The sequence below is a fragment of the Micropterus dolomieu genome, linkage group LG15 (genome assembly GCF_021292245.1).
Source record: "Micropterus dolomieu isolate WLL.071019.BEF.003 ecotype Adirondacks linkage group LG15, ASM2129224v1, whole genome shotgun sequence".
NCBI classification, from domain to species: Eukaryota; Metazoa; Chordata; class Actinopteri; order Centrarchiformes; family Centrarchidae; genus Micropterus; species Micropterus dolomieu.
Window position 1 is genome coordinate 3,826,749 of NC_060164.1, and position 13,148 is coordinate 3,839,896.

At 41.0% G+C, this 13,148-nt stretch overlaps 1 protein-coding gene across 1 annotated transcript; it reads right to left on the reverse strand.

The window, feature by feature from the left end:
- Positions 1 to 5,075: 5,075 nt before the first annotated feature.
- Positions 5,076 to 11,470, reverse strand: LOC123984471 (baculoviral IAP repeat-containing protein 6-like). Its single transcript, XM_046071383.1, has 3 exons — positions 11,069 to 11,470; positions 5,375 to 5,556; positions 5,076 to 5,084 (listed from the first exon to the last, which is right to left on the reverse strand). The coding sequence occupies exons 1-3, from the start codon at positions 11,277 to 11,279 to the stop codon at positions 5,076 to 5,078; spliced, it is 402 nt and encodes a 133-aa protein (XP_045927339.1). The 5' UTR covers positions 11,280 to 11,470.
- Between the last annotated feature and the right edge of the window lie 1,678 nt (positions 11,471 to 13,148).

Below are 13,148 nucleotides of genomic sequence, written 5' to 3' on the forward strand. Positions count from 1 at the left end.
TTGGGGTCAGCCTTACTGGGTACAATCTGTGCCTCTGTCATACCACAACCAGTACAATCAAAATTGATGCGACTCACATTTGAAGCCTCATAGTAACTTAATCCACTGATCGATTAAATTTCAACAAAAATGGTCTTGTTACGTTGTCAAAGGTCCAGATTATCCAATCCAGTAAAATCATTTAGTCCAAAACACATTATTCCATCAATAAATCCCGAGGGACTGCCGCTGCATCATTCTTATTTGCCGGCAGACGTGGCTAATATGTCGTCATAACCATAATAACTTCGATTTGGATGTTAGCGTGAATGCAATATCTTGTATTCAAATTAGCTGCTGAACTCTGGCACCTAATTCGACCCAAAAGGAGCTCACATTTCCTGCACTGGAGTAAGTGCGAGCCCCTATTATTTCGTGGGTAAGCCGAGCCTATCGCAGCCAATTGTGCCGATGACTGGCACTTCGTGTAGCCAATAAAATTCTGAAAACAATGATAACCAGCTTTAAGTAAGAAGTTCACGATCTACCAGCAATGCAGCAGCAGGCTCTTGCTGCCAAGGGGTGGTGCTGTTGAAAAAATTAAGACAGACACTTAGAAAATCCTGTGTTAAACTTGAGACTTGCTTGTGACTAGGACATGTATGACTTACTCCTACCTCTGTTGGGAACCATCTGGCACCCGGGCTCTCCGGCGCCACCACTACCACGGACAGATGCTGCATCCTGATTTCGTCACAAGGAGGGAAGCATTTACAGGAGTCCGGGAAGCCAGATGGGGTGGGTTAAAGCATCACCCCGTCCATCCTGGGATGGGGCGGGACCTCAATGAACAAAGAATGGCGGTCTGCACAGGTCACGATGGACAGAGCCATCCTGTTCAGAGCTGGAGATCTAATGAGATAAGTCACCACAGCGGTGTTGTTAGACCAAACCATGGCGCGTTTTTCTGTCAGCTGTGGACTAAAATGGTGTGATGTGGTGGGGAGAGCTTGACTATGTGCCCCTCATGCTGGCCTGATAGAGGGTCCCGCCCCAACTGGCCAAAGAGACATCTGTGAACACCTGGAAATAATGAGGGATGTATTGCAGCTGCAGCCCTCACGGAGGTGGTCGGTTGAGTACCAGAAAGCCACATCCCTGTTTATCCCGGCTTGGGTGCAGCCACCACTGCAGGTCCCGCATGTGCGGCTACTGCTTGTTTGACTTTCTTTGTAGATTAGTCATGGAATGGAAAATAAGAGCCTTGCATATTTTCCTTTTGCATCAAGCAACAAAACAATTTTAGCATGACCTGGTTTGAGTTTGATTTGCGCAGATCATGTTTCACTTGAAACTCTTTCACTCGCTCTGATGCTGTGAATTTCTCTTCTGTTAATACTTTTTCGTTCTCCTTTATTCAGCCATTCTCTGGTCACTGCTAGCCCTGAGACACACATTAAGACCTTTCCATTTTTGCATACCTTTATGTATTGCCTTAAAAAGTTGTCTTTTTTTTTTACAGTATCATCAAGTTTCAACATTCTCAGCACAACCCAATAAAGACTTCTATATGCAATAATATATGATCCAAGAATTTGTTATTTTATTGAAGACAGCACTGCAAACCGTAATAAAGAGAGAAAAACTCAACCTGTGAAGTTGCACACATTTGTTTGGATTGTGTTGAAAGTGATTTAAAGCATCTAGCTTCTTGTGTTATGCCCATTTTTAAAACGGTGTTCATGGGTGTTTTTGGCCAGGATTTGTCATTGTTTTCCTGCCCTGCATATCTCTGAACATGATATGCATTATGGCAGTTTCTGCCCACAATGCACCAGAATAGGATATTCTTCTTCCTGGTCATGGAGGGGATATTTGTGGTTGGTGCCTGCCTCCTACTTCCACTCTGTGGGTAGCGCGGCGCATCACCATCCATACTACAAAACAAAGAAATAAAACTACACTTTCACTGGATGATAATAATAATCACATACTCAAAATACTCAAAGCCTTGTTCATAACACACACACTTCCCCAATGGCCTAACCCTCCTTCTCCCATCAAAACACATCTCTCCCAGAGTCTTTGTTCATCCACCTAAAGGCAGACTCCTGGAGGGATTAAAATGACTAAAATAATAATACATTTATTTATATACTATATAAGGAGGATAAAATATATTATAAAAATGATGCTGCTATCTTTTGGTGTCTGGTTCTGCGGTCTGTTACCATAGTTGAAGTTTTACCCATGGGCTAGGCTCAGCTCCTCCAGACACAACAATTGCAAAGGCTGCGATTACACTCTGGGATGACACACGAGAGCAAAGCAGTCTGCAGAGGAAGCATCATATATATATATATACTAAAACTTGACTTGTTGTTGTCCAATGGCCTTAGGCTTGACAGAAGCTGACACGACAGAAACTGTAGTGTCAAACAGGGAATGAAAGTAGCAGACGCCACCCGCGGGTAACTTGGTGGTGGGTGAAATCGTCGGGCCATCCGTCGCTTTGACGGACAGGAAAAACGCACAACAGAAAGACAAGTGTAGTAAGTTAAGCGTATTTTGGCGCCTGCGTCACACACACAGCCACCGGTCAGCTCTGGAAATATCTGTGAAACAGCGTTTCAAACCGAACTCAAGTCCGACAGAGGCCCAGTCTGTCCTGAGTTACTGCCTGGTTACAGCCAGTTTGCTGCTGACGAGCATCGGAAGCTGCGGGGGGGCTTACTAAGCTTGTCGATTAAACGGGAGAGGCTTCACTTGGTTTTATTTATTGGCCAACTTTTGATTTGAACCTCAAACTCTATTTTGCTTACTGGGATCCAGAAAGATGGACTCCTGGGAGATTTGAACTGAGATAAGGACTCAATAATTGGTGGTTGAACAGTGGGTTTTGTATTGAGCGCTTACAAACAGTAACTGACAAATCCTTCATAATGCCTTTACTTAACAAAAAAAAAGATTCTAACTGAGGATTTTTTTAGGGTGATGACATAAAACATGACTATAGACATTCAAAGCTTTATCTGAAAACCTCAATATGAGTTTTGAATATTAAAAGATGACCTTTGGTGCAGCCCTAGAAAGTGTTTGAGCTGTCAGCTGCCCACAGCTCAAGTGTAAGGATTTAAAGAACTTAAACTGTAATCTTTGTATGCATGCAAGTTTGTAGTGAAAGCACTTCAGATGTCAGCAAGTAGAAGAACTGGAGATACAGTTGATACACAAATATAGTATATAGTTGATATGTCACTAGAAGTAAAGAACTTGGGGCACAGTTTAGCTCACCTGGTAGAGCAGCATGTACAAGGCTGAGTCCTTACTGCAGCGGGCCAGGTTGAAATCCAACCTGTAGCCCTGCGGCCCCCTAGGGGTGGGGGGAAAAAATCGATACAGCATAGTGTCGTGATATTTGCCATGGCAATACTGTATCGATACACGGACACCAAGTATCGATATTTTAGTATATAAATTGCAGATGGGAGTTTTAACTTTTTGGTACTAGAATAATAAAACCTATTGCTTTTTTAGTCCAATAGAAAATTAACAGGACCATATAGAGGACTGAAAAAGTGAACAAACAGAGAAATATTTCTTTTTAGATAAACAGATGTTGACAAAGTTTGACTTTAGGGACCTAATTGGAAGTTGGAAAAAGGTAATAAATTGCAATATATCTCAATATATTTAAAATCGCAATAAAATCGAATCGCAACATAAATGTTGTGATATCGTATCGTGGGGCCTCTGGTGATTCCCACCCCTAGGGCCCATCTCCTCGTTTCCTACCACAATCCTGTCTATTAAAGGCGAAAAATGCCCCCAAAAATATCTTACAATAAAAAAAAGAAGTAAAGTACTTAGTAGTACTTTCATAGCAACGGTCCACTGAAGAGGACTTCGGTGTGTACTGTGAAAGCAGTTGAAATGCCAGTTCAAGAGAAAAAATACACAACCGAAGAGTAAGACATGAAAGCAGTTACATTTTCAGTTGTTGAAGCAGTGAGACAGCTGTGTAACAACATGTGACTGGAAGAAAGGCTACTTGGCATTTGGATGAATACTGTATATGGTCAAACATGAACAGTAATCAAGAGCATTTTGACAAAAATGAAGGGGTTTAATCTACTCTTCTCAGCTTTTATATGCAGTTATTGATGTGACGTGGGTGAGTGTGAGGAAGGCTTGTGTAATTCTTAAGTAATCTGAGGGAGCATTAACACAACAGTTCTGCGACTGTTGTCAAAGGTTCTAACAGCCTTTCATATGCTCAGAATGAGCAGCTTATTCTGGCCAAGGCTTACATTCCGAGTGTGGAACAAAAGGCTTAGTGTAACCTAGGGGTAGGAATCTCTAGGCACCTCACGATTCAATTACGATTGAAGAGAGCTGCGATGAGATTATAAAACAATTATCGATACATCTTTTTTTCTATGTGATTTCTGGATAATTATATATATATAATAAACATTTAATTTGCACATTAAAATCTAAAAGAAACATCTCCTCCTTAGCTTTAAAGGACAATCTTGTTCCCCTCATTTAATTTACTAACCACAGCTTCTCCTCCTTCTCTTTAATAACCAGTTTTCAGACTCTTCTGAAAGCTAAAAAATAATTTAACTATTATCAGGAAGTACAGTATGTGAACAGAACAGAGCTGTACACCAGTTTAACTTGTACCTGATGGTCTCAACCCTGGACAAGTAAGTAGTAATGACGTACAGCTAATATTAACATTTACTTTACTGATTTAGCTGGCATTACATAGCAGCCAAAACACGTGCTGTACAGGGGAGATGTTAGCTAGCGCTAACTGCCTTCCCTTTCCAGCTGCTGAGGAAACGACTGAATTTTACACACTGTGACATACACTGCACGTTAACTGCCAGACTGACAACTTACTGCTAATATCTCTAATAACTCTGCTAACTTTCACTGTCACTTTCGACCGCATGCTCTCTCTCATTCACTACGCACACACAAGAGATGCGATGAGTGCTACCGTGCTCTCGCAGTGTGACAGTGAGAATCAGAAGTTGTCAAGTGGTCTTAAAGATCATGTTCAATTTTAGTAGGGTGTTAGTAGGTTATTCATTCTGCAGCAGTGGTGTGCCGAACACAGGGGAACACCACGGACTGTCCGGGCGCTGCACTTCCACTTCAGAGAGTTCTGTCTTTTGCGTTCCATCATTACCTTATTAATTAACATTTAAATAATCAATTTTTGACATTTGTTAATTAATTCAGAATCTTTTATGTCTGCATCGCGATGCATCTAAGAATCGTTTTTTTCTCCCCCTCGATTTTTTGTGTAGACACAACAACTGGTGTTAACAACAACCATCTCTGTAAGGCGTGAACTGTAAAATATGCACCCTTCTCTTACCTCTGTTACCGGCAGCTCCAGCTGAACCATATCCTCAGGCTTGGCCACTGGAGGCTGGAGAGCGGTGTCCAGGAGCAGGATGCCGTTAAGGTCCTTCCTGCATCCAACTGCATAGTCGTCCACAAAAAGCACCTTGTCCACAGCGGGAAAGTACTGACACCTGACACGACCGCCAGGTTTAGCTGCAAGAGCAACAGAGGACAGCACACAGGATCAGGAGGTTTAAAGGAAAAAAGGCAAGGTCCAAAGTTACCAGCCAATAAACATGACACGTCAGTTACATTTAGCTTTGGTGGAGTAGCATTTTGAGATGATAATACAGGGAAGCACCATGTTCTTTCCGCCATCTACCAAACATTTCTTTTGACAAACAAGTCTGACTGGCCACCTTTCCACTCATACCATCAGTGTCTCTAGTCTCTACAGGCTGGATTTCATTCATTCTTCAGGGTCCTCTTGCAGTGTTGCAGATGTGAATTCCTGGATATTAAATGTTCATCTGCAGCTTTCTATAGTGGCCCAGTAATGTTTGTTCTTACTGAAGCATGTCACATAACATGGCTGAGCTCTCTTTGAGACTAAGAACATGACTATAAATATTGACTTACCGAATATTCTGCTGGCAAAATATTATTTACATCTGCTCCTGTTTTGAATTTAAAAATATAATTGGTTTAAAGTAATCTTCTATCACACAAGACAGCCCATCACTTTTTTATTTATGATTTTGTTTATATTACTTCCTTATTGAAATTATTTGCTTTTTCCCCATATGTGTGGAGTCATGTTCTCAGATGTAGGTAGTGTAATTAGCTAATATGTTCAGCAAATGTCTGAACTTTTGTATTCGATAAAGTGGGGAAGAAGTTGATAAAAAAAAAAAAAAATAAACTACTTTATATCCTTTATTGTAGTCGCTGTACAGGAAGGCGTTCAGAAACCAATTTAGCTTGCTTTGTGGCAAAGACGTTACCAGCAGAAACACTGTCGGCTGCTCATTTTGAAAGCACAGCGACCCCGCTAATGCCGCTGAGAGCAGCAAATAATTATATCCTGTTCACATTCCAAATGTGCTTCGACTTCACATCATAAATGTTGCATCCTCATGGCGACATTTAAGGCTAGAGAATGTGCTGCCTAGTGCACACCTTTAGACAACCATGGAGAACGATACTTTCTAAATCGCAAAATATTTCTGAATGGCGTATTCATCTTTGTCTTTATTGTTAAAATTCAAGAGCCGATACCTAAATAGGAGCCACAGAGCAACTGTGCAATTCATAATCCACGTAGTTGGATAGATTATTTGACTACCAAAATAGTCGTTAGTTGCAGTCTTAGGCCTGAAGCATTTCTTTTATTTCAATAGGTTTCTGAAGGGAGCATGACAGAAAAAGTTTGATAACCACTGGATTAACCGGACAGAATATTTATGAAACTTAATAGGTTGTCTCAACTAATAACTTCTTGATGAATATAAACAAGTGTTTCCCCCATATTCATTCAGCTGCTGAATTATGAGCGGCGCTACGAAAATTTCACACGCTCATTAATATCAATGGGCCACAGGCTTGTGCTGAGTGGATCGACAATCGATGATCAGCGACTGGTTTTTCATGAGCTGATATTAAAGGCGATTTTAACTAACTCACTATCAGAACTGAGATGACATAACCTGCACCACACTGCAGTGTTTCCCATTCATTGATTTATTTGTGGCAACACCACTCGCCACAATATCATGCTGACCGCCACATACTGTTTAATATGAGGAAAATCATCATTCATCGCGGAGCTGCACACAGCACATAGATTCACTCAGCCCCTTAACCAGTGAGTAAAAATTCCCCTTCACCAGGGAACACACTATATTATCTTTTACTGAGTGTGCCCATACACACAAATTATTTTTATTCATCTATTTTCAAGACACCAGGCTTGGCATACATATGTAATATATATGTAATAAAAACAATAAACGAGTCATGTTTTTTAGCCCAAATCACTTGTGGCAGTCGTCTTGCAACATAATCTACAGGTAAGGTGACTCTCCAGCTGCTGTTATTGCCACATACTTCAGTTCAACATAAACAAATGTGTACACAGTGAAGAGTACAGTCGGCCATAATTTGAAACCAAACCTGTCCCTGCAGATCCCACTAATGAGAAATCCACCATTGTGTCCCTGAGCAAGACACTTAACCCCTAGTTGCTCCAGAGGCGTGCGACCTCTGACATATCAATTATAAGTCACTTTGGATAAAAGCGTCAGCTAAATGAGTAAATGTAACATCCAACAGATCTTACTATGGAATTTTGCACTACTTTGTGGGGCTGAACAATTAAGTGAAATTGCAAAATGACCAAATGCAATAGTCAAATCACAGGAGCTGCAATTTTTTGATGAAGGTAAAATGTGTCACAACATCCCATTATATATGAAGGATTGTGATGCTTACAAATCATATTTTCCAGACATGAGGGAACATGCTTGTTTGGAACAGACCACAGCAAGTCACATCAGCATTTTTTTAAATAAAAATGAAACGCAAAATTACCTTTCCCACTAAAATTGTGACTTATAACGCAATCGGTATCAGTATCTGTCAAAATTGCCATTTCGTGCTTGTTTTTTTTGCTTGCAGAGGGGACAAAACTTCTATTAAAACATCCACTTTTCCATTTGAGTGTCCAATATGCGACAAGGTGGAAGTCAAGTGCAAAATGGGTAGTCCAGGATCATGTTCTGTAGTGCGTGCCATGCGAGTGATTAATGAGATTTACACTATATTATTTTGCTCTACGAACGCTTTATATCCAGGTCATCAGCGAAAGCTGTCAATGTCAAAGACAACTGACAGATGCCCTTAAACAGATATTAATGTTACATTTTATCTGGAAAGGATTTCTTTAAAAGATACATCATACGTGTTTATGTATCATTAAAGAGTTCATTAAATTTTAGTAAATTAACACCGTTTGATAATACAGCACTGTGGTGATGCAAGTTCACCAAAGAGAATTAATCAATCAGCCAACAACTGGCTCCACTGTAAACAGCTCCAACTTTTTATCCCCACTTCTATATCTGTTCCAAAACTATTTCTTGGTATATAATAAAATTTCAGAGACCCATATGTGTCTGTTTTAGTGGTGTTTTATATGCAGATATAAAGCAGAGCCTCGCTGCTACAACTCAACCGTAGGGAAAACACTGCAGGGGATTGGGAGAGCAAAGATTTTGGAAGCAATGTGTGTGCTATCAGACAACTTGTTCTTGCTGGAGACAGACATCATGGTGAGGAAACAGCGGGCACAGTACAGTATTATGGACTGAATTATGTCTTTGTAAAGCAGTAACAGAAGAAGAGGAGCAACAGAGAGGGCTTTCAGTTTATGAATGGCAGAGAATTTTGGTATAATTGGTAAAGGGCAACTTCAGGTATTGCAATGAAATAATAATCGCTGGTATCTGTTTAGGCTGATATCCTTGGCCAATTTCACAGGAGCATAAACTACAACAAAATGAAAGCAAAACAAGATTTCTGGCTTTCATAATCCTATAATTAGCTAAGAATGCAGGTTATATTTTAAAGGTACATCTGTAAATTGTTAACAAGAGATAATAACAAAGTGCTTGTTTTCTCTTTTGCAGCAATATTGGATTATTATTTCCCCCACACTTGAGTGTTGTTGGACTAAGCGGAATACTGATTTACTGCATTGGTTGCTCTGCTTTGTTAGCAGTCACATTCACTGTGTGACATATTCTATCTGTTGGGATATTTTGGAACATGAACTGGGTAGGCGTAGCATAAATGCAGAGAAGTAAATATGCTTTGATCATGAACGTTAGTTTTTCCACAGGAAAAGACTATACAATGTAAATTCCACAACTACATGGAAACCTTTCAACCATCCAAACACTGTGTCTGTTTCCATTCTGTCTTTGGGTTTGTCATCCTCTATTAATGAGTCTCAAAACAGATGACATGGACAGCATGGACAGCAATGTGCCCCCCCCCCAAAACAAGGTATGAAACAGATCTGGATATAATATAACCATCCACCCAGAGAAGGCTGAACCGGGCTGAACCTTCTATTAATCACGACGACAGGCTGACTCACACAGCATCAGCTCTTACTTGAAAACACGGAGCTGAAAATGAACTAAAAGTAAAGTGAAGATCAACAGCTCAGTGAGTCTATCTGTTGAATATCTCCCTTTCCCTTTCAGAAGGTGTAGTGTTACTTTTATGTACACTATGAACATGCAACGTAGCAATATTCTATTAATATTAGCTATTTGCTGCATAAACGTTCCTCTAAAAACCTAAATGGATGTGGTGGTTGTTTGTAAGACTTATGGGTATTCCATCAAACACAGATGTATCTCCTACTTCCACAAAAAAGGTTGGCCATCTGTTACAAACCTTAAGTCGGCTGCAGCCTATCAAACTCAACAGCCAGTGCAAAATAACAAGAGGTATATAGAGATAGTTTGTAAGCAACTGTGGGTGTAGTAATACTGTTTACAGTCAACAGCTTTATTAACTAAAACTAGAGTACTGGCTGTGGAGGATACCTCCCCTTCCAAGAATTACTCTAAAATCATAGTAAATGCAGTGTATGTATGGGAACAAAGTAGTTGAAAATATTACTTTTGTTTAACGATGACAGTCTAGACGAATGCTCCTCCGGAAATACTGACACCCATCAGCAGGTTAGCATCGTAAACAGATGGTAACAATGTCTGTTACCCGTCTACAGGACACGCAATCTAAGTGTGTTCATTCATTTCTCTTTCATAACTTTAACAACACTATCACACATGGTACGGTGTGTAAACAAAGCAGAGGACAGTGATCAACGTTGTAGATTGCAAGTGAGCGCGGAGAGCAGCTTGAGAAAACTCTTGGGGAACCTGGTATGCAATCTAACGCTACTGTCAGTACACTGTGACAGGACACTGCGTGCTGACATGTAACATCAACAAGACAAGTAGGCTGCTTACTCGACTGAATTAGACAAGTTAGCCCAGAAAGCAAACATGGTTCCATTAACGTTACACCAACTCTACAGCATCAATTCAGTTTACTTTCAGCATCACACCTATGCCTTAAAATAACTTGCACGATAAACTGTAAAGTTAATAAGCTATATAGCAGCTAGCTAGCTTAGTGGCTATCACAGTAATTCACATTAACACACTGCACTGACTTAACTAAGTAACATTAGGCGTGCTACTCCGGGTGTCCAGGATAGGAATCGTGCGTTGTAAACTGCATATCGTGACTGACCACTAGAATGACAGGGAAGGTTGCCCGGCTAACTAGCGTTGTGCTAATTTAACTTGCTAGCCAATAGCTTGCATGGTAGATATGTCATGTTCCAAATGTGGTCAACTGTAGCAAACACTGGCGTTCAAGAATCACTAGTTTTTACTCTACACTACGAACAAATCGACGTCCAAAGATTTTATATTATTTTTTTGCAAAAGCAGAACAGGCGAAACGAATCATGTTAAAAATAATCTAACAAGGCCCAAATATAACTGCTAGAATCAGCTAACGTTAGCTAGCTGAGGTTACAAATCAGCCTGTGTCGTGTTTAGTGTCTGTTGTCAGTCAGTGGTTGGTTTGTCAAAACTGAAACTGTTGTTGTCAGGGCTTGACAGAGGGCTCCGGTGCTTACCATGCAACGCTGAAGCCTGGAGAATGGCCCCCGAAGTGCCGTCAATTACTTTGATACTGCCGCGGCTGGTGACGGCCAAGATAGCGTTGAGGGCCGGGTGGTAGGAAAGGCTTCGCAGGCCCACCTCGTCGCAACGCAGGCAACCGTCTCTCAGTACAATCCAGTCTGAGGAGGTGGACGAGCCGGAGCCCGGCGAGGCCGCGGCCGCCATCTTCCCTTATTTTTCCCTTCCCTTCCCTTCTGGGGTTTGTAAGGATCCGATGATACACGTAATACTGCTAAATCTATAAGACTAACTCCGAACTATCACTCCTTTGCCACTGCTGACTCCTTCTGCGGCTTCTTCTCCTCCGCCCGTTACGGCAGCAGTGGCTATTCACCATCAGCGCTGAGGAACTCCAGGCTGGGCTTTCTGTCAGCTACACGATAGGTAAACGGAGCTAGCGTATCTCTGTGTCACCTCCCGCGATAACACCAAGTGCCAACGAGAACAACGGATGACCAAAATAACAGGAACACCAAAATAATAGCTCTGCAGAAATAAAGACAAGTAACCATCAGTTGATGCAGTCCAGTTCAATGACACCACAAACTACTCCCTCAAGCATTAGCATGCAGCTGAATCTGACACTTTGACTCAAAACTGCACATTAGAGCCTCACAGATGAAGCCTAGAATTTATTGTACTGGACGACATTATACAGGCCATTTACTGGGACTGCAACTAGCAATGTATTTTTACTATCGGCTTCAGCCTTTGCAAAAAAGACAGAAAATAGTGAAAAATGGCCTCAAATTGCTTGTTTTGTCAGAGCAACAGTCTGACGGCCAAATATATTAACATTTACAATTTCATTTAAAAGGAGAAGCAACAAATCCTCTTTTGAGAAGCTAAGCAAATGTTTGCCATTTTTTCCCGATCAATTAAAAATGATTAATGTATTATCACAGTTGTTATGAATTAATTTTCTGCCCATAGACTATTCTATTATTAATTCATAATTTCAGCATCACCTGTAAATTATAATGGTCATGCAATCATAGTCATAAAAAGCATCAAATGCTTACTTAAATTAAGCATTGACAAATGGTTTCATAAAAATAATATGTAATTACCTGCATTTTGTGTTGGGCAACTCAAAAATTACTATACCACTGTCTAAAAATTCTCCAGTGGTCAGTAAAAGTCCTGCATTGAAAATGTTACTTGTAAAAAAAAATATGAAGTCATCAGCAGTCACATGACAAAACAACCTGATGGTGTTTTTATTGTTGCTACTGATTTTAATCAAACAGACCTCAGATGTGTTTTTACCTAACTTCCACCAGCATGTCCACATCCCCACCTGAGGAACAAATGCACTGGATCACGTTTACACCAATATTCCTGGCAGCTACAAAGCCCTCCCCGCCCCCATTTTGGTCTATCAGATCATATTTCTCTGCTTCTCCTGCCCACTTACACCCAGCTGATTAAAAGGGTCAAACCAACAATTAAAACAGCCAAAGTGTGGACAGATGAATCTACAGCAGCTGTGCGGGACTGTTTTGGGAGCACAGATTGGAGCGTGTTCAGAGGGGCCACTACCCAGGAGAGCGACTAGTGGCCTTTTATTGTGGCCAGCCTAAGGCACACCTGTGCAATCCCCATGCTGTCTGATCAGCATCTTGATATGCCACAACTGTGAGGTGGATGGATTATCTCGGCAAAGGAGAAGTGCTCACTGCTCTCTAACAGATTTTGACAGATTTGTGAACATTATTTGAGAGAAATAGGCTATTTGTGTACATGGAGAAAGTCTTAGATCTTTGACGCAAAAACAAAAGTGTTGCGTGTATAATTTTGTTCAGTGTAAAAAGTCTGCAGTGTGTAGTCTGAATGACTGCCGCCCTGTGGCTCTCACCCCCTTTCTGATGAAGTGCTTTGAGAAACTGGTTCTTCAGCACATAAAGAACAACATCCCAGCCAGCCTGGACCCTCAGCACTTTGCTTTCAGAACCAACAGATCCACAGAGGATGCCATCTCCACTGCCCTCCACTCAGCCCTCACACACCTTGAGAAAAACAACACCTACGTCA

What these genes read in the sequence shown, in the direction of transcription:
- LOC123984471 (XM_046071383.1), bottom strand. Translation starts at nt 11,279, where the DNA reads ATGGCGGCCGCGGCCTCGCCGGGCTCCGGCTCGTCCACCTCCTCAGAC. An exon ending in CCAGGCTTCAGCGTTGCATG is followed by an intron (nt 5,557 to 11,068) that starts GTAAGCACCGGA and finishes TTGCTCTTGCAG; the next exon opens with CTAAACCTGGCGGTCGTGTC.